Source organism: Esox lucius, chromosome 11, assembly GCF_011004845.1.
Source record: "Esox lucius isolate fEsoLuc1 chromosome 11, fEsoLuc1.pri, whole genome shotgun sequence".
Classification (NCBI taxonomy): Eukaryota; Metazoa; Chordata; class Actinopteri; order Esociformes; family Esocidae; genus Esox; species Esox lucius.
In genome coordinates, this window is record NC_047579.1 from 23,173,736 (window position 1) to 23,196,909 (window position 23,174).

The 23,174-nt window shown below is 40.1% G+C and overlaps 1 protein-coding gene across 3 annotated transcripts in view; it reads left to right on the top strand.

Moving 5' to 3' along the window:
• The first annotated feature begins 11,565 nt into the window (after positions 1-11,565).
• Positions 11,566-23,174, top strand: part of LOC105009533 (nuclear GTPase SLIP-GC) — a 56,648-nt gene continuing 45,039 nt past the window's right edge. Inside the window, exons 1-8 of one of the 3 annotated variants that reach the window (XM_034295199.1) lie at positions 11,587-11,657; positions 13,096-13,126; positions 18,456-18,537; positions 18,733-18,842; positions 19,145-19,240; positions 19,356-19,417; positions 19,508-19,577; positions 22,264-22,300. In XM_034295199.1, the coding sequence (XP_034151090.1) occupies positions 18,465-18,537; positions 18,733-18,842; positions 19,145-19,240; positions 19,356-19,417; positions 19,508-19,577; positions 22,264-22,300 (448 nt within the window). In that variant the 5' untranslated portion in view covers positions 11,587-11,657; positions 13,096-13,126; positions 18,456-18,464. Of the gene's footprint in view, positions 11,658-13,095; positions 13,127-18,323; positions 18,344-18,455; positions 18,538-18,732; positions 18,843-19,144; positions 19,241-19,355; positions 19,418-19,507; positions 19,578-22,263; positions 22,301-23,174 lie in introns of those variants that run through there. The other 2 variants (XM_034295198.1, XM_034295200.1) reach the window with 2 other exon arrangements.

The following is a 23,174-nucleotide window of genomic DNA, read 5'->3' on the forward strand; positions in this document are numbered from 1 at the left end:
CGGCCGCCTGTATCTGGGATCTTGTCCTTTCGGTCATGACCCAAAGCTCATGACCATAGGTGAGAGTAGGAACGTAGATTGACCGGTAAATCGAGAGCTTCGCCTTGCGGCTCAGCTCTTTCTTCACCACGACAGACCGATACATCGACCGCATTACTGCAGAAGCTGCACCGATCCGTCTGTCAATCTCCCGTTCCATCCTTCCCTCACTCGTGAACAGGACCCCTAGATACTTAAACTCCTCCACTTGAGGCAGGCACTCTCCACCAACCTGAAGTGGGCAAGCCACCCTTTTCCGACTGAGGACCATGGCCTCGGATTTGGAGGTACTGATTTTCATCCCCACCGCTTCACACTCGGCTGCAAACCGTCCCAGTGCATGCTGAAGGTCCTGGCTTGAAGGGGCCAACACGACAACATCATCCGCAAAGAGCAGAGACGAAATCGTGTGGTCCCCAAACCTGACACCCTCCGGCCCCTGGCTGCGCCTAGAAATTCTGTCCATAAAAATTACGAACAGAACCGGTGACAAAGGGCAGCCCTGCCGGAGTCCAACATGCACAGGGAACAAGTCTGACTTACTGCCGGCAATGCGGACCAAGCTCCTGCTTCGGTCGTACAGGGACCTAACAGCCCTTAGCAAAGGACCCAGGACCCCATATTCCCGAAGCACTTTCCACAGGATGCCGCGTGGGACACAGTCGAATGCCTTCTCCAAATCCACAAAACACATGTGGACTGGTTGGGCAAACTCCCATGAACCCTCCATCACCCTGTAGAGGGTATAGAGCTGGTCCAGTGTTCCACGGCCTGGACGAAAACCACACTGTTCCTCCTGAATCCGAGGTTCTACTATCGGCCGTATTCTCCTCTCCAGAACCCTGGCATAGACTTTCCCGGGGAGGCTGAGAAGTGTGATCCCCCTATAGTTGGAACACACCCTCCGGTCCCCCTTCTTAAAAAGAGGGACCACCACCCCGGTCTGCCATCCCAGAGGCACTGTCCCCGACTGCCACGCGATGTTGCACAGGCGTGTCAACCAAGACAGCCCCACAACATCCAGAGACTTGAGGTACTCAGGGCGGATCTCATCCACCCCCGGTGCCTTGCCACCGAGGAGTTTCTTAACCACCTCGGTGACTTCAGCCCGGGTGATGGACGAGTCCACCTCTGAGCCCTCATCCTCTGCTTCCTCAATGGAAGACGTGACGGCGGGATTGAGGAGATCCTCGAAGTACTCCTTCCACCGCCCGACGACATCCCCAGTTGAGGTCAACAGCTGCCCACCTCTACTGTAAACAGCGTTGGTAGGGCACTGTTTCCCTCTCCTGAGGCGCCGGATGGTTTGCCAGAATCTCTTCGAGGCCAGCCGATAGTCCTTCTCCATGGCCTCACCGAACTCCTCCCAGGCCCGAGTTTTTGCCTCCACAACCACCCGGGCTGCAGTCCGCTTGGCCTGTCGGTACCCGTCAGCTGCCTCTGGAGTCCCACAAGCCAACCAGGCCTGATAGGACTCCTTCTTCAGCTTGACAGCATCCCTTACTTCCGGTGTCCACCACCGGGTTCGGGGATTGCCGCCTCGACAGGCACCGGAGACCTTACGGCCACAGCTCCGAGCGGCCGCTTCGACAATGGCGGTGGAGAACATGGTCCACTCGGACTCAATATCTCCAGCCTCCCTCGGGATCCAGTCAAAGCTCTGCTGGAGGTGGGAGTTAAAGATCTCTCTGACAGGAGACTCAGCCAGACGTTCCCAGCAGACCCTTACAGTACGCTTGGGCCTGCCGAGTCTGTCCAGCTTCCTCCCCCGCCATCGGATCCAACTCACAACCAGGTGGTGATCAGTTGACAGCTCCGCCCCTCTCTTCACCCGAGTGTCCAAGACATGTGGCCGCAGGTCAGATGAAACGACAACAAAGTCGATCATCGACCTGCGGCCTAGGGTGTCCTGGTGCCACGTGCACTGATGGACACCCTTATGCTTGAACATGGTGTTCGTAATGGACAAACTGTGACTAGCACAGAAGTCCAATAACTGAACACCGCTCGGGTTCAGATCAGGGGGGCCGTTCCTCCCAATCACGCCCCTCCAGGTGTCACTGTCCTTGCCCACGTGGGCGTTGAAGTCCCCCAGTAGAACGATAGAGTCCCCAGTCGGAGCACTTTCCAGCACCCCTCCCAGAGACTCCAAGAAGGTCGGGTACTCTGCACTGCCGTTCGGCCCGTAGGCAATTTGAATGATAATCACTTCAATCAAAGAGAGTATGAGAATATAAGTAAAATGTTAAAAACAATAAACAATCTCATTCTTCAAGCAGTACACTCTTTGTACTAGGTTGGCTACCAGCCACCTAGGAACTTGAAACCTTCAGTAACAGTGGAGAACAATCCAATTCAGCACATAAATCAGCCCCCCCCCCCCTTTGACACAAAGCACAATTACAGGGTCTTGAGTAATGATAATGTCATCATGAAACATTTTTTCACCTATCTTCCCAGAAATTTTTTTTTCCTGCAATACCTACACCTATATCCCCAAAAATGGCAAGGGTAACAGCTAACACAACCCTATTACTATGCCTATCTTATCCAAATTAATAATGGTTTTACACTTTGGAAAATGTCTCCCTACAACCGTACCACTGGCCTAAAAACATTCATGCCTGCCCAATATCTTTAAACCTTCCTCCACAGGTTTCCTGTATCTTGGACTCCTATCCCTATCGATCTCAGATTCTCACCACTTATTTACTTTTCCACTTATCTGACCATCATTGTACTTCTTGTACCCACTTCTCTTCTCCCACATTTCACTTCTCTTCCCCTGCTTTCCACCTCTTCTATCCTTCATTTCACTTACCTTGTCCTTCTTCTCACTTGCTGTGTCCCTGGTTTCATTGTCTGGACCGTGGTACTGCTTGTGTCCCTAATCTACCTATTAGTTACTCATTTTCTGTGTTGTTTCCATGATATGAAAGTATCTAATTCCTCACTGGTCATTTTCCTGTCCCATAATTTCCTTTTATTTCTACAACACCTCTTTCTCTTATAGTTGCTGGGCGGGCTATAACAAAAGAGTTACATTTTAGTTTTGACTTCCCGCTCCATTTAGACTTTGTGTCACAACCATAGACTGTAAAAAAAATGGACGACGCCCCTTCGCTCTTTTCCATTGGTGAAAACTGAAGCCGCCAGTGTCCCGATATGGCGCTGACATCTCAGATAGCGATCTTGGGACCAGTTCTGCACAGTAGTTATGCGCAGTAGCGAGCAGGAAGTAAAGCCGTAAAGCCGCGAAATCAACGGCCCCACCCCTGTGCCCCGCCCTCACTCTCCCTCGCAGAATGCGCATACCGTAATCAATCGCAAGCACACGCTGCACTGTTTTGGAAGTGGAGTCCTGCTCCTGTGAACTCTGTCTTAAATAGCGTATAAATTTAACTTACCGAAAAAAATTCTAAGGTCGATTGCAAATGCCAGATCGGTTAGCACAATCTACTGCAGAACAACCCATTATGTCCGTGTGAAATTATATCAATTATAGAAATTTAGAGATTAAATTTAAAGCTCCAATCTCCTTAGTCCTCCGAAGATCGCGAAAAAAGCCTGTTGGCGCTTTAGTGGCTCCTCGGCTCAGATAGCTGTCAATCACGATGTCACACCACCGTTTTTAGAGCATTAAATAACTAACTAAAAACCAACTTATTTTAAAGACAAACTCTTGAATTTACATTAGCGTGATACAAACTACAGTAAATGACAGAAACCAGCTTCGGAAAAAAGATATTTGAAGGGTAATTTAATTGTTTAGTTGGTCTCGCGTCCCATTGAATAACATGGGGAGGCAGGGTTTATGACCTATACTGGGACCACTCACCAGGGGGCGATCGAGACATTTTAGCTTCACTTTTCAGGGCTTGTGCGGCACGCTTGGTCACAACCTCTATCCCAATACATGGCAAAGTCTGAATTTAACTGGGAAGTTACTCCCTAGTCCTCTCCCTTCACCTGGCACATTGTCCTTTTGTTGTTATTGTCTGTTGACGTTTTGACCCAAATGCCTCTTTGCTTTGGTCTTGATGTTGTAAATACTTTAACAGAAACTCAGTCACATCTTCTTTTGCAGTGAGCCACTCTGTGCCTCAGATCTGTTGCTTTTCTCTCTCACCGTTGCTGTGTTCCAGACATAACAAGGTCAGGCCTTCCGCCATCTCCCCCAATGAAACGTTCATGAATCAGGTTCTGGAACCCAGAAAGTGCCGAAGGGAATGGTTGCAGGAGCTTTCACTTCACATCATTGTTCCCAAATCGTCTCCATGCATTGAGTTAGAGGTCTGCAACACCATCCCCATAGGAGAAAAAAGAAGACAAAAACACTACATCAGTTTACCTATTCTCCTGGGCCCCTATATTTGGGCTACTGCCATACTAAAATAATACTAAACTATTAGAGATGGTGGGACCATTACTTAAATGTCAGACAAATAAACAATGTTTCAGATGTATAAAATTATCACAAATAACTTGACTGTGGTGCAGCTGGAACCATCAGTGTCCAATATTCTTAATCTGAACCCAAGGCAGTCTCTCACAGGTCTGGGCTTGGTTTGGCCTTGGAATTATCTGGGCCATCTGTGTGATAGGTACCCCTTCATTGTACAAGGTGTATCGGGGTTGCAGGATTCAGGACTCCTACTCTGTGAGAAACAAAGATGGAATCTCACACAACACAAAGTTAAAACCTTGACTGGAGAGTTTAGCATTAACTTACTGAATTTAAAGTTGTGTGTTAATCAACAATTTTAAACCCCAATCTGATGTCTATCTCTTCTAAATGTCCTAAATTGGGAATTAAGATTTTACCTTTTACTATCTTTCTCTTCTTTTAGAGTGAATCTCAAATCACTGATCTTGTAGACATATAAAACAAATAACACAATTAAGCAAGCAGGGCGTTAGTTTGCAAAATAGATACATAACGTGATGAACAAATTACGTACAAATACACAAATAATACATTCATCACTGGCCAGTTGATTCTAATTTGACATGTCTTTGTCATGTTTCATAATTTAGATGAGCAAAAATGTCATACAATTTCGTTTACACAGAATTCTCCAATTGGAATGGGAAAGCAATTGCCATTTTAATATTGCAATATAGAACCCAATTTTGCTCTATTTTAATATTGGGAATCTACTTCCCAGAATCTCAATTGATGTATCTGTCATCTTTTGCACCTCTCTCCTTGAGTGTCTCTGTGTTCTGGATTGGGATGCTTTGAGTTACTCCCTACTTTCTGGGATGGCAGCCAAGAGCCGTCTTATCTATTTGACTCCTCTCACTATCCTTTAACTGGACTCATTCAAACTTAACCAACAGACCAACTATACAATATTTTCAAACAATTGAATGAAACCACTTCAAAGAAAACTATGTTTACCAAATCCTTTGTCCACTGTTGAATACTTTCTCGTGACACATCTCCCTCAAAACCTTTGTCTATCTGGCTATTTTCTTCATTTACCCTTCTTCCCATCTATCCACACGTCCTTTTTCTAGCACTTGGGCAAATATTACTATCATCTACTCCTATCAATTTACCTGCTATGCCCATCACTCCCAATGAGTCTCCTTTCACACACTTCCTTACAAACAGACAGGAATTCTCTTCCCTCACACTTTCTCTTTCGCACACACAGTCTACTGGTCTCCACCTGCTTCCAGGTCCACAGGACGTTACCATAGAGGTCTTCTTACAACCCCACCCGTTCAGACCTCCAACCTCGTTGGAGTGGTATCCATGGGGTGTCCACACACAACATCTCAAACATTGACCTTCATCCTATTCACAAACAACTCAACAATTCTCTTAAAACACAATTTTCTCTACTCCTACACCTCTTAACTCACTTCTCCTTGACAACAAACAATTCAGCACTTCTCTCAACAGTTCTTTCTGCGCCTACACACCCCTTAACTTACTCCTCTATACTCCTCCTAGCAGGAGAGTGCTATACTCTCCCACTCTTGGTCCTAACCATTCATGCTTTACTATCCCACAGCAGCGGACTCCCACACACCTGTGAGAGGCGGCCACTCATTCAGCCCCCACCCATGCTGTCCCCCAAAGTTTATGTCTGAGGTGGTACTCGCGGGGCCCACTCATACTACTAAATTCAAAGCCACCCGGTCCTGTCCCACAGCAGTCTTCTTCTCCTACTGAGGGTGACACGGCGCAGTGGATTCGTCCATGCAGTCACTCGGGCCGTCGAGCCGGTATCACGAATCCTGCTTGCATCCAGCTCTCATGGTTGGCCCTAACAGACCGTGATGGGAGCACAGGACTTATACTGGTTGCAACCCTCACACTAATTTGTATATGACCTATCTTGTTGTGCTGTGTCCTACCAAAATGTGTAGCATGCCATTTACCCCCCAATTTTTTGATTCAAAAGCTCCCTATTGCATCCATCAAAAAAGGTTTAGTTTGTTAAATTTGGTGAGGCCTTACGTGGTGCCAAACTGCCAGGCTAGCTGTTTCAAGTCACACAAACCACTAAATTAAAGTAAGAACATGCTTACCTCTCAACGTGGCCACGTGTTGTTTGTGCGACCCGACCCACGGCACCTTCTGCAAGTCGACAGCCAGCCAGCCCGATGCCAACCCTGCTCGCAGCGCCAAGATTATGTCGTGGAAAACACTTCAGATTTCAAGACAAAAAACTCAGGAGACTCAGGAGCCTTTGAATCCAAAAGTAGACTTTATTGACGTCATAAAGCCATGCTGATCTGCAGAACAACCGACTTCCAAACCTTAAACACACATTTTTATACAGTATGGTTATACAATGGTATTAGGTCCTCCCGTTATGCTCATTTCTGGATGGCTCCTTCTCGAATCTTCCATCAATGTTTTTCACAACCCTCTGGGATTCGCTCCCCCAGCCACTACTCATCATGACTCAGCATATTCTCTGAAATGGAAAGATTTCCTTATCTATGGTCTCACTCATCCTCCCAAGATTTTGCCAAGACAGTCAAGGACAGGCTACAGGTCCTTCTGTCCTCAATATGAGATAACAACCACTCATTGCACTGACCATGGGAACAATAGTTAATCACTCTCTCTTAACAATTGAACTGTTTGGGAAAATAATATGAGCCCTGGTTAAATGTTTTATCAATTTACACTCAATTAATAAACAAGTTATCACATGAGACGTTCTGTCTACTCTTCATCAGGTTAATGTACGTGAAATAACATTTTATGAAAATGTCACTGGAGCCTGAATCCTCCCCCGATCTTGGGCTGGCTATGAATGGGGTGAGAGTCAATGTGCCCAGCTGAAATGAGATTCGGGATTGATCAGTACAGGTACCTGGAGACTAATTTTGAGCTTAGGAGGTAAGGGCGCAATGCAGTTAAATATGGTTCTGGTAATATGTGTTTGGGCCAATGTTACTTCTATGCGTTAGGGCACGGGTATATGTGTTAGAGTACTTCTATGCGTTAGGGCGCGGGTATATGTGTTAAGGCCCATGAAGTAAAAGAGGTTCTGACGTGCGGGGAACGCTCACATGAATTGAGATAAATAAATAAAAATGGGTCTGTTGTTTCGCCACGCATGGTTTTACTGGATTTGATGTGTTGTGGTAAATATTTGGCAGTGAAGATCATGTTTATGTTGTCTGGACATGTGTACAATTGTATCCTTGGGAGTTATTAGGTTTTCCGGTTAATGGCTTTTTCATTCGGTGACGGATGCATGGCCTACCAGGCAGATTGGAGGAATATGGATGAGTTGCAGAAGGCATAATAGAAAGTTGTTTGGAAGGTTTAGGCTACGGTATGTGGAAAGTAGTGACTGAGGGAAGCTTTAAGAAAGTATGTGTGGGGTTTATTGATCTCTGTATTGTAGTTCTTTTCACTCAGGTTGGATGGATCATCCCTCTGACCGCCAGGCCGATCACTGGGTTTCCTTGGTGTTATGCGTCGTCCCATCCCGCCTAGCGACACTGCATCTGTGGAGAACGTTTCCCTACAAACGACGTAGCCAACCCCGCTGGTGACCGAGATAGATCCGACTCGTTTCGCTCTATAAAGGGTTAAAATATTGTGTTTATCTCTCCTTGTATGGAGTAGTAGAATGAAGAACAACATGGCGATGGTCTCTAACGTTAAGAAAACACACTGTTTTCCATTAAGACAGGATTCACAACCAATATAGTCATAACCTGCAACAGAGTGTAAAATAGCCAAAGCACGTTTATTCCCCAAATAGTTTCACTTTGTGTTTTCCCATGATACCTGTGATAATGCTTGTGTTTTAAGACCAACACCTGATACTCGTTATTGGAGTTTAAATTCTGAAATGGTACACTGATAAATGGGGTAGATTAACGTGACAGTGTTTAGAGATCTAGATTGAGTGTCCTTGGCATTACTCACTGATTGTACCTTGATTTTAGTGACATCATTCATCTGTTTTCTGTTAACTTGGCCTTTCTGGAGAGTTTTTTCTTACTTTCCACCCTGCTGTTACTGTGTTGATAAGTATTATTTTTTACAAACAGCCACGATATTAGATAAGTGGGGTAATATCTCTGAACCTTTAGTTAATGTAGAGTATTGGCTAAGTTGAAAGCATGATGTCCCTTACTACAGATAATTTGAGGACCATGTTTCTTAAATGTATCTTTGCGCTCCTCTAATTTTTCCAGAAGTGATGCAATCGCACTTTTTCTCTCACTCCCAACTGGGTACTTGGCTGCAAATGTAGCATGCGTTCCCTGGAAATGTCTTTCCACATTTCTCTTTTTACAAAGCAAACATGCAGGCAATCCTTCTGCATTGGCAATGAAAGCAAATTATTCGGTCCAAGAACTGTTGAATCCTCTGTTCTCCTCAGCTATCATTCTCTTTTTCCCCTTGGGATCCATGGCCCATGACACACCCGCCGGTTTGTTTGTTTGTTTTTCAGCATCACGCCGATCTGACAGAAACGTGTGTCGCTGTCTATGACGTAAATCTTCGTTGACAGAAATGTTGAAATTAAATATTTATTATACACATTTTTACAACGTTGAAAAACTTTAAGAATGTTTATTAATTTATATCATACAGAAATTATATTAAAACAATATATCTTTTTTTTCATATTTTGAAAAAGCTCCAGGGAGCCACTAGGGCCGCGCTTAAGAGCCTAAGAAATAACTAAATTGTTGGGTTGAATAGTGACTATGAGAATGTGACTGTTCAGTAAGTTTGTTTGATATTTGATTAGAAGTAATCAATTTTAATGAATTATGGAATAGGTGGTTAAAAAGGTGCAGGGAGCACATTTTGTTATTCCTTACATGTTTACTAAGTTTTGCAATGTTTGAATTGAAACTGAGAAAGTAATTCTGCGTCATGTTCTAATCTAGAAAACCAAGCTGAGAAGTTTTACTTAGTATTTGTGAAGGGGGGGGGGGTGTTGTAATTTGGCTATATTGAATACTATGTGTTAATTATTCTGGTTTTGACTTGAGGGAACTGGAAAATGACAATTCCATGTTTATTTACATATTCAATGATTCTTCATAATATTTTATAGACATTTATACCTATGTACTTAATTTTGGTCCTAGTTTGCAATCATTGGTATATTAATGGTTAACAGATGTTTCTTTAAAGCGTGAATGCTGAGACAAAAAGGTTTGCATGCTATTGCCTAGCTAGCTTATTTCTCGAGATAACACCACTCTGTCATATGAGATGGCCCCAGAAAGGATTGGACTGTGTCCCTAATTGATAAGGGGTCTATTCATCAGGTCTAGGGTTTGTTATCCTTAGTTCGGCAAACCACCCCCCACTCCAGGGTGAGCTCTGGGGAGATAGGGCATAAAGGAGGGGGGGTGTCATGATTTATGAAAGGATTACAGAGTGTCTTTAATGTGCTAGTATAAATAAGAGGCTTGGAGAAATTCACACTGTGTTTCATCTTGTAGGGAAATGAAAGGCTAAATAACATTTATGTTAGCTGAGCTTCAAGATGGTGTGAAATGTTTTGATTTGCAATAAGGCATTTAATCATTTATGTGAAGCAAAGGTGATTTTGATTGTAGTTCCTAGACAAAACAATCTGATGTTATTATGTATCAACTGAGATCTGGTTAGGTGAACTGAGAATTGTTTATGAACTACTCTTTGCAAGTGATACTTCAACGTAAGCAAACTATCTTTACTGATGATGAGCAAATAGAACAGTAATAGGAAATTGTGTCCTTCTGTTCTTGTAGTTTGTTAATTGTTGGTTATTATACCAACTATAGAAATGAGTGGAATTCTTATTTTTCTGTTCTAAACTATTTAGACAAAGGAAACAGAAAGATATTGAATATACAGTTATACAACTTTAAGTGTTTGGTAGGACTCCACCTCCTATTTACCACACCTCTGATTCAATTTACTTAAACAGGAAATCAAAAGATACAGCAAACACCAACTAGTCGGATAATGTGTGGTAGCCACAAAATACACAGACCAACATCATTATGTCTCTATTGTCAATGTAAGTAGATACACCATCTATCTGCATTTAGAAGTTCAATGTGCTTTACTGTAGCAGTAGCCTTTGGTTACACTGAATTAACGTAATCAACACAGAATTCCATAGCTGTTCTGTTGTTTCTGTTCTGTGGGGTTTCTGTTTTATTTTTGTCAGCCACTCTCTGTCTTTTAAGTCATTTAATTAATTAGGAGTTACACACAAAAGAGTAATTATTCTGGATAGTCAGTTTAATTTATGATTTTGAAGTGTTTGAATGCTCTGAAAAGTAAATAATGTAATTTATATTCATGTTGCATGAAAACAAAAAATCTGAACAAATTCTTTGGGACTTTGTATTGCGTTAACCTAATATATACTGTCTGAAAAAACATTCACATTTAAAGAAACAAAAGATTATGGGCTGGATGTTTTCACCTAAGAGATGCAGTCGGTGCTGGATGTGTAATATATTGCTTGCATTTGCATAATCTAATGCTTGAACCACTGATACAGTATACCTCACTTTATTCACATGTTGTTGTGTTATAGAATTCATTTATAATTGATTGAATTCATATTTTATACCAACAATCTACTCACAATACAAAGCAAAAACACATTTTCTTTCTAAACTGCTTCAATGATGTAGCAATTTGGTTTGAAATCCAAGCCACTGATTGTGATTGTTTGGCTTATTGAAATATATTGGACAAGGAGTTACGGTCCTCAAATAGGACAGTCACATCTGAAATTAGACCCCACCTTACACTGGTGTGTGTGACTCTGACAGCTAATATGCCTTTATAGTCTGAAATCCGATCCTCTATTTGTGTCTGTAACCATGTCTATGTTCTGTCATCTGTGCTACAATGGGCCTGAAATGCTGGCTGCCTGTTGGATAGGTTATATAACATTTGGATGATAACTAGATTTACATCACTTAAAAAAAAGAAATGCAGCAACTCATTTGTCCCCTCCTACCAAACACACCCCAGACTCCATTTCCTTAAAATGGAAACTGAAAGTTACAGTGAACTACTAGTATGATCAGTCTTGTTTAATGGGTGGTAGCCAGAACATACACGGACCAACATCACTAGTTCTAGAGCACAGACTGTCAGTGTAAGTAGATACAGCGTCTATCTGTAATTCGCGGTTCAATGTGCTTTTTTTGTTGAAGTAGCATTTGGTTACACTGATTTGGCATATTCAGCAAAGAATTGCATATCTGTTTTGTTATTTCTGTTCTGTTGGTGATGTTTCACAAGACACAGTGTTTTTGTCTTTATTGAAGTTGTTGAGAGCATGTCTTAATCCTTCATTGAAGTTAATTACTGTATATTTTTGTCTTCCAATCTCGGTCTTCACGCTGAAAGGCATGCTCAAACCTCATAGGTTATTTAATTAATTATCAGTTACACACAAAAGTGCAATTATTCTGGGTAGTCAGATTCATTTATGACTTTGACTTAAATGTTTAAATGCTCTGAAAAATAAATATTTAATTCATAATCTTGTTGCATGGACACAAAAAATCTTCCTTTTCATTGGGTCTTTGTTTGGGATTAACCCCAATTCATACTATCTGAGAACACATTCACATATAAAGGAACGAAAGATCCTGGGCTATATGTTTTCACCTTGTTGCTCTGTGATTTGATTTACGAGATGCAGTTGTGGGCTGGATGTGTAATATATTGCTTGCATTTGCATAATCTAAGACTTGAAACACTGATACAGTATACCTCACTTTATTCACATGTTGTTGTGTTATACAATTCATTTATAATTGATTGAATTCATATTTTCTACCAACAGTCTACTCACAATACAAAGCAAAAACACATTTTCTTTCTAAACTGCTTCAATGATGTAGCAATTTGGTTTGAATTCCAAGCCACATACTGTGATTGATATATTGAAATATATTGGACAAGGAGTTACGGTCCTCAAATAGGACAGTCACATGTGAAATTAGACCCCACCTTACACTGATGTGTGTGACTCTGACAGCTAATATGCCTTTATAGTCTGAAATCCGATCCTCTATTTGTGTCTGTAACCATGTCTATGTTCTGTCATCAGTCCTGTAATGGGCCTGAAATGCTGGCTGACTGTTGGATAGGTGATATAACATTTGGATCATAAATAGATTTACATCACTTAAAAAAAAAAGAAATGCAGCAACTGAGTTGTCCCCTCCTACCTAACACACCCCAGACTCCATTTCCTTATACTGGAAACTGAAAGTAACAACAAACAACTAGTATGATCAGTCTTATTTAATGTGTGGTAGCCAGAACATTCACGGACCAACATCACTATTTCTAGAACACCTATTGTCAATGTAAGAAGATGCAGCATCTATCTGTAATTCGCGTTACAATGTGCTTTTTTTGTAGCAATAGCCTTTGGTTACACTGATTTGACTTAATCAACAAATACTTCCATAGCTGTTCTTTTGTTATTTCTGTTCTGTTGGTGATGTTTCACAAGACAAAGTTTACGTCTTAATCTTTCATTGAAGTTAATTACTGTATATTTTTGTCTCCCACTCTAGTTATTCCCGCTGAAAGGCATGCTCAAACCTCGTAGGTTATTTAATTAATTAGTAGGTACACACAAAAGAGCAATTATTCTGGATAGTCAGATTCATTTATGACTTTGACTTAAATGTTTAAATGCTCTGAAAAATACAGCTCCAGGAATAAATTAAGAGGCCACTTCAGCTTTTTCTTTCCTTTCCAAAAAAGTTGAAAAAGAAAGTTTTGAGTGAGTAACAGAAGCATTCAATTTGCAATCTCTTAATTGTAACCCTTCTGTTCCTCACTCAAAACATTCCTTTTTGACTTTTTTGAAATCAAAGAAAAAGGTGCAGTGCTGTAAATATTTAATTAATAATCTTGTTGCATGGACACAAAAAATGTGCCTTTCCACTGGGGCTTTGTTTGGGATTAACCCCAATTTAAACTATCTGAGAACACTTTTAAAGCAACCTAAAGATCCTGGGCTGGATGTTTTCACTTTGCTGCTGTTTGATTTGATCTAAGAGATGCAGTTGTGGGCTGGAGGTATAATATGTTTCTTGCATTATCTAAGACTTGAACTACTGATATACCTCACTTTATTCACATTTTGTATTGTACTTCACTATCTTGTGCTAAGTGAGGTACTGTATAGCAAACAGCTCTATTATTGAGAGGCCCCCTGACAACCAGAATAAATGTGTGTGTGGAGCCAAGAACTCAAGAGGGGACAGTATATACACTTACGTGATTGGAAGACATACAGATTGTGGAGGGGATGTGCAGAAGGTTTGGTCTAACATAAATATGCTGTTACAACATTTGGAGAACATGTAAGAACTACGCAAGATTAACATCTTGGACTCATGCTACTCGTCTGGTTTTATGACTTTGAATTTGATGCTAACAATGCATTTCAAAAAAGCTGGGACAGGGGCAACAAAAGACTGGAAAAGTTGTGTAATGCTAAAACATACCTGGTGGAATATCTCAAAACGAATTAAGTTAATGGCCACAGGTTCGTCTTTCAGATGTAAAGTAAGGGGGGGGGGGGGGGGGTTCACTACGGCAGCCCACGGGTGGAAAACACAACAAAATACTACAACATTAACAAAAAACACAACAACATTAACAAAAATGAAACAACAACATTAGTGATGCAAACAACAGTTTAAAACACAACAAAATTAACAAAAATGAAACATTTGTAAAAATGCTGCATTTCAGAAAACAATCAACTACACCCAACACAACTACATTAAGTGACAAGACAACAGCATTAACTCACACCACAACAACATTGGCTCATACCACAACAGCATCAGAGCAGAACACAACAGCATTAGCCCAAAACACACCAATATTTGCATAAACGCTGCATTTCAAGTTGCTCAAAACTGTGCTCCAGACTACAAAGGGCAGTGCAAATGGGGTGTTTTTGGGGTTTTACCTTTTGTCTAAAAATCAAGTGAAGTCACTCAATGTAGGATTATAATAAAAAAAAAACATTGGTGAATTTAAATCATGTTGTTTTTGGTTGGGATTATTAATGCTTGCGAGTTATGACGCCTAACAATACTTTTTATTTCATATATTCTGCACAGTATCAAACAAATATACACTGATAGGGAAGGCTGCCTTTCACAAGTCCCTGAGGAAGAGTGTAAAGCAGCATAGCATGCGAGTAGGGAAAGATGATAGATACTGTAGATACTAGCAACATTGCTAAGAACTTATTCTGTAGGACACTAATTCTGGTCAACATATGTAGGAGACAGTGTTTACCTTTAATCTTATCACTATATTATCGTATCACTCTCATGAACTCACATAACTGAGGGTTGTTGAATAAGGAACAAAACCTTTAAACTGCTCCAGTTGTCTTTATGGCCTACCTTGAGGGCCTGAGTTGTGCACCTTGTCAGTCCTAACCTGGATACATTGTGGTAAATTACATGTGCTTTACCACTACTCAACTTCTCACTACTCAACACTACGCACCACCAGCTGCACAAAGACAGAACAATGTTGGCACAAGCAAAGAACACTTGTGAGTCTTAACAGTGCCCAAAACAATGCACACACATTAGTTATCCTATTTAATAGTAAGTCTGTTGCAAAAGAGTGTTACTCCTTGTTCTTTCATGCTATCAAAACTGGTCCAGTTGATAGCATGGAGGTTCGGAAACCAACTAACTTGTGTGCTGATGGAATAAGGTAAGGTTAGAGGCACCTCAAATTAATGTTTTAGAAATGTGCTATTTGGCATTTGTAAATCTGTTATAATCCATGTTATTTCATGTTCACTGAGCCTTTACCCCTTTAAGCCATCAAATATGCCCCAAAAAATGCTTAAAATGTTTTGCAGGAGTTCCCTCTACAAAGCTCTCCCTGGACAAATGCCTCTCCACGTCTCAGAAACATATGCTAACTTTACTCCACTAACTGCCCCTCATGTGACAACTGTGGACATGCCAGCCAACATTCCCCTGATTAGGTCTGCCTTTGGACCAGTGCAAGCTGGCAGTGTCTTATCAACCTCAAAAACAAATTAAATTGTAAAGATACCTGATGCCCCTTCTACATCACCACTTCCATTAGATGGCTGCAGGCTTCCATCTTCTCAGTGTGTCTACATCCTTATTCATCAAGAGCAGCTCCATGACAAAGCATTAGAGACAACCTACAAGATGTCACATAAATGGCACAGAATGGCATCAGCTCAGGAAAAGGAGAATAACAACCTCATGTTTCCCAGAGGTTTGCCATGTACCAGGGGAGACATCCACTGACCACCTAGCGAAACGGATGTTCAAGGGTTCTGTTTTGTAGTCCACCAAGATGACCCATGATTAGGATCTCCTCCAGATGGCATCACATTTGTGAGTTCCCACTTTGGTGTCTTGGAGGATAAGTGGCCAAGTGTACAAAGTTATGTGGACTGGCCTTACAGAATGGAGAGCTTAAGTTGAAGAGACCACATGCCTACTATTGGCAGGTGCAAGGTCAAATCTAGGTCAAATCAAGGTCCAAACAGGTTGTAGCTGGTGTGACTTTGTCATCTGTGCTCAGGGGGACATTCTAGCTGAGAGGATATATAAAGATCTGCAGGTTTCAAACACTATTAGAGAGAATGCTGACCACTAATTTTTACTTGCAGAAAAGTCTGTCTCACAACTGAATGTATCCACCTGCTTGGGTGCTAGTTCAGTTATTACAAATTAATATTAAGAATTAGTATTTGTTTGAAGTTGTTACACTCAGAAGTTGTAGAAACTCAGTTATCAAAACAAGTATTGGTGTTCCTGTAAAGAAAAAACAATCATGGATGGTATGAAGAATGTATTTTAATGTGTATCATTTCAAAAGTTCAACAAATAATAGTTCATATTTATTAATAAATGTATATGTTCTGTATTTCATTGACATGCTGTTGAATCTTTTGTTTTTTCTGTTCGGTGCTTACTAAAAATAATTTCCTTATTAAGGCAAATACAAGATCTACACAAACAACTAATATGCATTGCAGTGTTACAAGTTATTGATACATTTAATCCACAAATTATACATTTCATATTTTGTTCACCTGATTTGTGGTAGGCACAAAATTAAGTAATATCCAATAAACATTTCATTGCATTTAACTATTACTTAATGCAGTTGGTTGTCTTTTAAAAAAGCTATGCATGGATCACCAAAGCATCTCCCTAACAATTGCTCCAAGTCAGAGTGACCCAAAGAAAAAATAAATGTACATTTATACCAGCTTGGCCCATGCTCTGACCAAAGGTCCATTTTTATTGACCAGCAAGCACCACTGCAAATAGTTAGATCATTGGATTGGATCATTGAACTTGGGTGGCATGTTGGCTTTGATGTTATCTTTGGGGATTCATATCTATACTGAGCCAAGCAGGATGTAGAAGAATTTGTCCCAAGACATGATTATCTGGATCACTGTTGACTGGTGGATGTAAAAAAAAAAGCCCAAATCCTTCTGTTTCAGACCCAGCGAACAAGAAAAACTAATTGATTGGTGGGAGTGACTAAACAAAAAGCAAAACGTTTTAGTACAATATATTCCCCTTGCATTGGGTTAGGTCCATAACACAAATAGTGAAGAAAAATAGATTTTAACACAAGGAAAAATAACAGTATGATAAATATTCCATATAAAGTAATGTATTCAATGGATTTGTCACTTACTGTTTTTGGTCAAGGAACACTTATCTTGGACGTGTTTGCAATGGTGACTCTTAACTTGGTGTCTGCTGACCTCAATCAGATCCCAGTATGCCACTAGGAGGGTGTAGGTCGCAAATCTACAGTAAACCATTGTACACGAAAGTGGCGTTGTTTTGAAGCTTTGTTTGAAGCTCCTGATTTTCTCCTGCTTGCTCCTAATTCACCAATATTAAGGCCATATCCAGGGCTTCAGAATTCTGGCCTGCACAGTAATCATGCGTCTAGATTGGATCAGAAACTGCACAGTCCATCATTCTTAGCGAACATTTCTCGCCTTGTGATTCGGTCACCTAGTGGTCACCTAGTGGTCACCTAGTGGTCACCTAGTGGTCTGGAGCACTTCCATTGTAAGTAATTTGAAATGCTGCGTTTCTGCAAATGTTGGTGGGTTTTGGGCTGATGCGGTTGTGTTCTGGGCTGATGCTGTTGTGGTCTGTTGTAGTTTTCCACATCACCTCAGTCCATCTTAAATGAGCTCGGGCCCAGAGAATGCGACAGTGTTGCTGGATCTTGTTTATATATGTTTTTTTCTTTACATGTTTTTTAACAATTTCTAATTTGCATTTGTGGATGCAGCGACATAATACAGTATGCTCACAGCCAATGGTTTTTGGATGTGTTCCTGAGCCCATGCAGTGTCCACTACAGAATTGTGTCTGTTTTTAATGCCACTTTAGGGAATAAGAATAGGAAAACATCTTCCTTTCATAACTACAGCAATTGGTCTCCTCAGTTCCCTTACAGAGTATTGTAAAAAGAGGTGATGCAACACAGTGGTAAACATGCCCCTCTCCAAACTTTTTTGAAATGTGTTGCTGGCATCAAATTCAAAATGGGCATTAATTTTTCCCAAAACAAAAACATTTCTCAGTTTCAACATTTAATGTTGCCTTTGTCCTATTTTCAATTAAATATACAGATTCATGATTTCCACTTCACATAATTCTATTTCACTTTGCATTTCATTTAGTGTCCCAACTTTTTTGGAAACAGGGTCCTAAAAGAAAAATACTACTTCCAACTTTCTATAGAGCAGTGGTAATAATAAGAAAATGTCATACTTTTGTTCTGATGTTCAAATTTCCACAACATAATTTATTCAATTTACAAATTACTTAATTACCTAAACAATATTTTCTCTCCTTTATAGTGAAATCTCATGGCATCATCGTCTTTTGTCAGAGACCTGTTAACAAACTGGGGGCTCAGTGAATGTATAAAAAATTTTGAAGGTGAAAATGTGTATCTATACATTGTATAATATATTGTATAATAATAACAATAATAATTATTTTATTATGTTTTTACTGTACATTTTATACCTACACAGCAGTAAAGTTATCGCCTCAAGTGTAAACAAATGTTTCATTGTTAATTTGATGTAATTATATTTTGAGATGCATAATCATATATTCTCTGAATTTCAGATCACAGAATTGATGAAGAAAGTTTGCGATTACTTGAGAACGAAGACATCTGTGAATTGATCCCAGAAATAGGACTAAAGAAAAAATTTATAAAAAAACTTAAAGAATATGTAAGCGTTTAGATAACAAATTATACCGTATGTACATAACTAATGTTACACAGATGGAGTATGGCCTGTATTTATTTTGTATCCATACAGTAATGCAACATTAGCTGTTGGCATTTGTTGTAGTTCATGTCCCCTGCACTAGAATATATTTTTTTGCCTAGATAATGTCTTAGCACATGCATAGGTAATTTTATGTTACAACCATGTTTATATTGTGTTCTAACCACACTGTAAAATGTTATTGTCAATCTCTTATATATTGACTTACAACCAAGAGACTCACTAATGTTTTTTACTTGCAGAAAGGGCAGAAACCCAGCAATAAGGATAAAAAGATTCAAGAGGCCACATTGTCGTCAGCCTCCTGTATTACGGCCTGCAAGACTTCCTCAGGAAATGTATCATCTTTACCCTTTAAAAACTTTACCCTTTACTCAACTGTTAAGGACAATTATGAAATCACAATGCACAATTACCTTTGATGCCCTTATAAAACAAAGCTTCTGTCTCCAGGCAGAGAAATGTTGTCAAAAGGCCATTGTAACCCCCATCAGAAGTCATAAAAAGGCTAAAAGGTAATCAACACATCATTCCTGCATTCATTACTGATTATATATTTCCTATTGGTGGACATACTTACAATTGTTTTCACTCTTTTTCACCAGGATGATGGAAAACATCGGAAGTTTACCCAAAACCACCAATTCTGGAGTGGGAGAAATAGACTATGATCTGGTGGGTAAAATCTAGATATAATTTGTCCATGATCACAGGAGTAATACAATCCTGTGCTAAAGTCTGTGGCCACATGACAACATTGTTTAAAACTATTTGTCTGGCCAATAAGTGTGTATTTGCTCATAAAACACTACAACATTGGAATAAGTACAAATAAAAACATCAATACAATAAAAAGTCTTAACTATAGCAGTGCTTTGTCCAGTGGTCTTGACCAGTGCCTGCGATACACGTGCATAACAGCATGTGATTGAATCTGGTCCACTGCTCTTTCAGCAAAATGGCTCCTTTCAATTATTTCACACTTTTCTGGCAAATATGCCATACTATTTCTTGAGAAAAAATAATATAACTTTCTAGGGAGTTAATTGATATCATAGGAGATGGCTAGATACTGTACCTTCTGATCACCCCAGAACACGGTTCCTTCTCAGTCACTAGGTTCCTTCTCTTAATTTGCATTTTATTGCATGAGATAAGTATTTGATACATCAGAAAAGCAGAACTTAATATTTGGTACAGAAACCTTTGTTTGCAATTACAGAGATCATACATTTCCTGTAGTTCTTGGCCAGGTTTGCACACACTGCAGCAGGGATTTTGGCCCACCACTCCATACAGACCTTCTCCAGATCCTTTCAGCTCCCTCCAAAGATTTTCTATTGGTTTCCGGTCTGGAGATTGGCTAGGCCACTCCAGGACCTTGAGATGCTTCTTAAGGAGCCACTCCTTAGTTGCCCTGGCTTTGTGTTTCGGGTCGTTGTCATGTTGGAAGACCCAGCCACGACCCATCTTCAATGCTCTTACTGAGGGAAGGAGGTTGTTGGCCAACATCTCATGATACATGGCCCCATTCATCCTCCCCTCAATACTCTGCAGTCGTCCGGTCCCCTTTGCAGAAAAGCATCCCCAAAGAATGATGTTTCCACCTCCATGCTTCACGGTTGGGATGGTGTTCTTGGGGTTGTACTCATCCTTTTTCTTTCTCCAAACACAGCGAGTGTAGTTTATCCCTGATGTCCTTACACAGCTCTCTGGTCTTGGCCATTGTGGAGAGGCTGGAGTCTGTTTGATTGAATGTGTGGACAGATGTCTTTTATACAGCTAACAAGTTGAAACAGGTGCAGGTAATACAGGTAATGAATGGAGAACAGGAGGGCTTCTTAAAGAAAAACTAACAGGTCTGTGAGAGATTGGAATTCTTACTGGTTGGTAGATGATCAAATACTTATGTCATGCAATCATACAATGTGATTTTCTGGATTTTTGTTTTAGATTCCGTCTCTCACAGTTGAAGTGTACCTATGATAAAAATTACAGACCTCTACATGCTTTGTAAGTAGGAAAACCTGCAAAATTGGCAGTGTATCAAATACTTGTTCTCCCCACTGTTCAGTGCTGTGAAAAAGAACAAATGAAACATACACCAAACTTTGGTGTCTTTTTGACACCAAAAATTTGTGCCAAAAAGACACCAAAGGAGTAAATGTCCCCGCCCGCCCGCCCAATAAAACGTTACTCAGTTTAACACAATAATTAATAGTGTCTAGCGACATATTCATACAATGTATATCTACATACTGTAGTGGTTGAAGACTCAGCCTCTTACAGGGAGACCCGGGTTTGAATCCAGGGTGGATAACAACAAATATTGCTTTTTATTGCAGGCCGGCTGAACTAGGCTTGCCTGGTTTTTAGTTTCTCTTAAAATCCCTCTATATATTACTAAAAGTCACGTTAAGATGTGAACATATTCAGTATGGAATTTTTTCAATAAATCATAAATTTAGATGGGGGTTATGTTTCACTGCATGTTATGGGGAATTAATGCTTTTCATCTCACTGGTCAAAAAGTATCATGTTTTCATGATGTTTACCTTAGGTCTGCTCCACCCCCTACTTTTTAGTTTTATCTTAAATGTAGACTAATGTGCATCTGGTCAGACGTTATTGCTGATGGCAGTCATGGTGAAACCTCTAAGTTAATTCACATGAAATTGTTGACAGAATTTTAGGTTCAGGTTGTGGGCTGTGGTGATAGCTTGAGTCAACCCTGTGTCCAGGGTTATAGACATAAAATAACATTTTCATCGAAAAAGAGATTTCAATGTGACCTGCAAGACGAAAATATGAACATCTCCCACCAAAGGTGTTTCCAGTAAATGTACTTGCAAAGAGAGTAAGCATTGTGTAACTACATAGTAAATACACCATTTTCTTTTCTTTTTTCTTATTCTATTGAAAACCTCTTTAAAACTTGATTCTCATTTCAACCAATAATTCTGTTACAAAAACATTTATGTTAAATGGCAAATATTCCCATTCTGGTCTTTGCTCCTTTGCTTTAGCCAGCAGCTCGTAAATGCAATGAGGGTTGCATGCCAGAAATATCAACATTAGCATGGCAGCCAAGCATTATCGGCTTTAACAGAATATGTCTTCTCAGTGCAATTTCTCTACCCTGTCATCCTCATCGTAACTTGTAACCCACCTGCAGCCTAATGAAAAGCATGCGCCTTGTTTCTGACAGAAACATATTTTATTGTTATACTGTTATAAAAATAAAGACTATTTGACTATATTTAACTATTTACTCATCTAAAAACGTAACAATTGTGATAAGTTAGGGTTGTACATGTTTTTCTAATAATGCCTTAACCATGATGATTATTTGTTTCTTCAGTGTCAGCCCTCAACCAGTATGGGACCACCTTCTCCAGGTAAAAAGCACAAATGTTTCAGATTTCCATATACACTGAAAAATAATGGTTTCTTGAAAGGAAGATATTTCACCTAAATAAAAAAATGACACAGTGGTTTTCCTAATAAGTAAGAGGTCCATGGAAAGGATCCATGCTTTGATTTAGTATCCCTACAATGGTTTCTACAAGGTAATGTATTAGTAATTGTGTCCACATAGTATTCATGGTTTGCAGATTAGGAATTTTGGTGAATATGAAAAGAAATGCTAATTAGTATCATAACTTCAATGGGATTTGTTCCATAAATTGTAAGATTTTGACTTGTAGAAAAAGTGTCAAAGAAACTAAACCAATCCTTAGCTGTAATACATTGTGCATAGACTTTACAAGGAAACCAATATTTTGATTTCTAATTTGGGTGAAATATCCCTTTAAAGATCCTTGAATAATTTTGGGCTGATAAAGAACATTTGAGTTAAAGAGCCACCATGTGGGATCCTGCCTCTAACATTGATGAGACTGAATTTAAACAATTACATGTCTTCTAGTCTTCCCTTACCGAATATGACCAGAATATTAGGTAGTCCAGGGTGGTTTAGGGTGGGGGATATTACATTGATGATCCTTCAGAGGCCCTAACAAGCGAGGGCAAAACTTTGGTTTTAGAAGTGGGTGGAAAGCCTGGCGGGGTTTTGCTATATAGCTGATTACAATAGCCAACGTTATTGTCGGGTGCCATGTCACAATAATTTCATTGTATAGGACTACGCTGTGTTGTTCAGTACATTTGACAAAATTAACCTTGAAACTTGATCAGATTTCTATTGGGCAGGACTGAGCCAAATTGGGCATGATTGTTTACCAATGTATACAATTACCTGAACCTAATGTT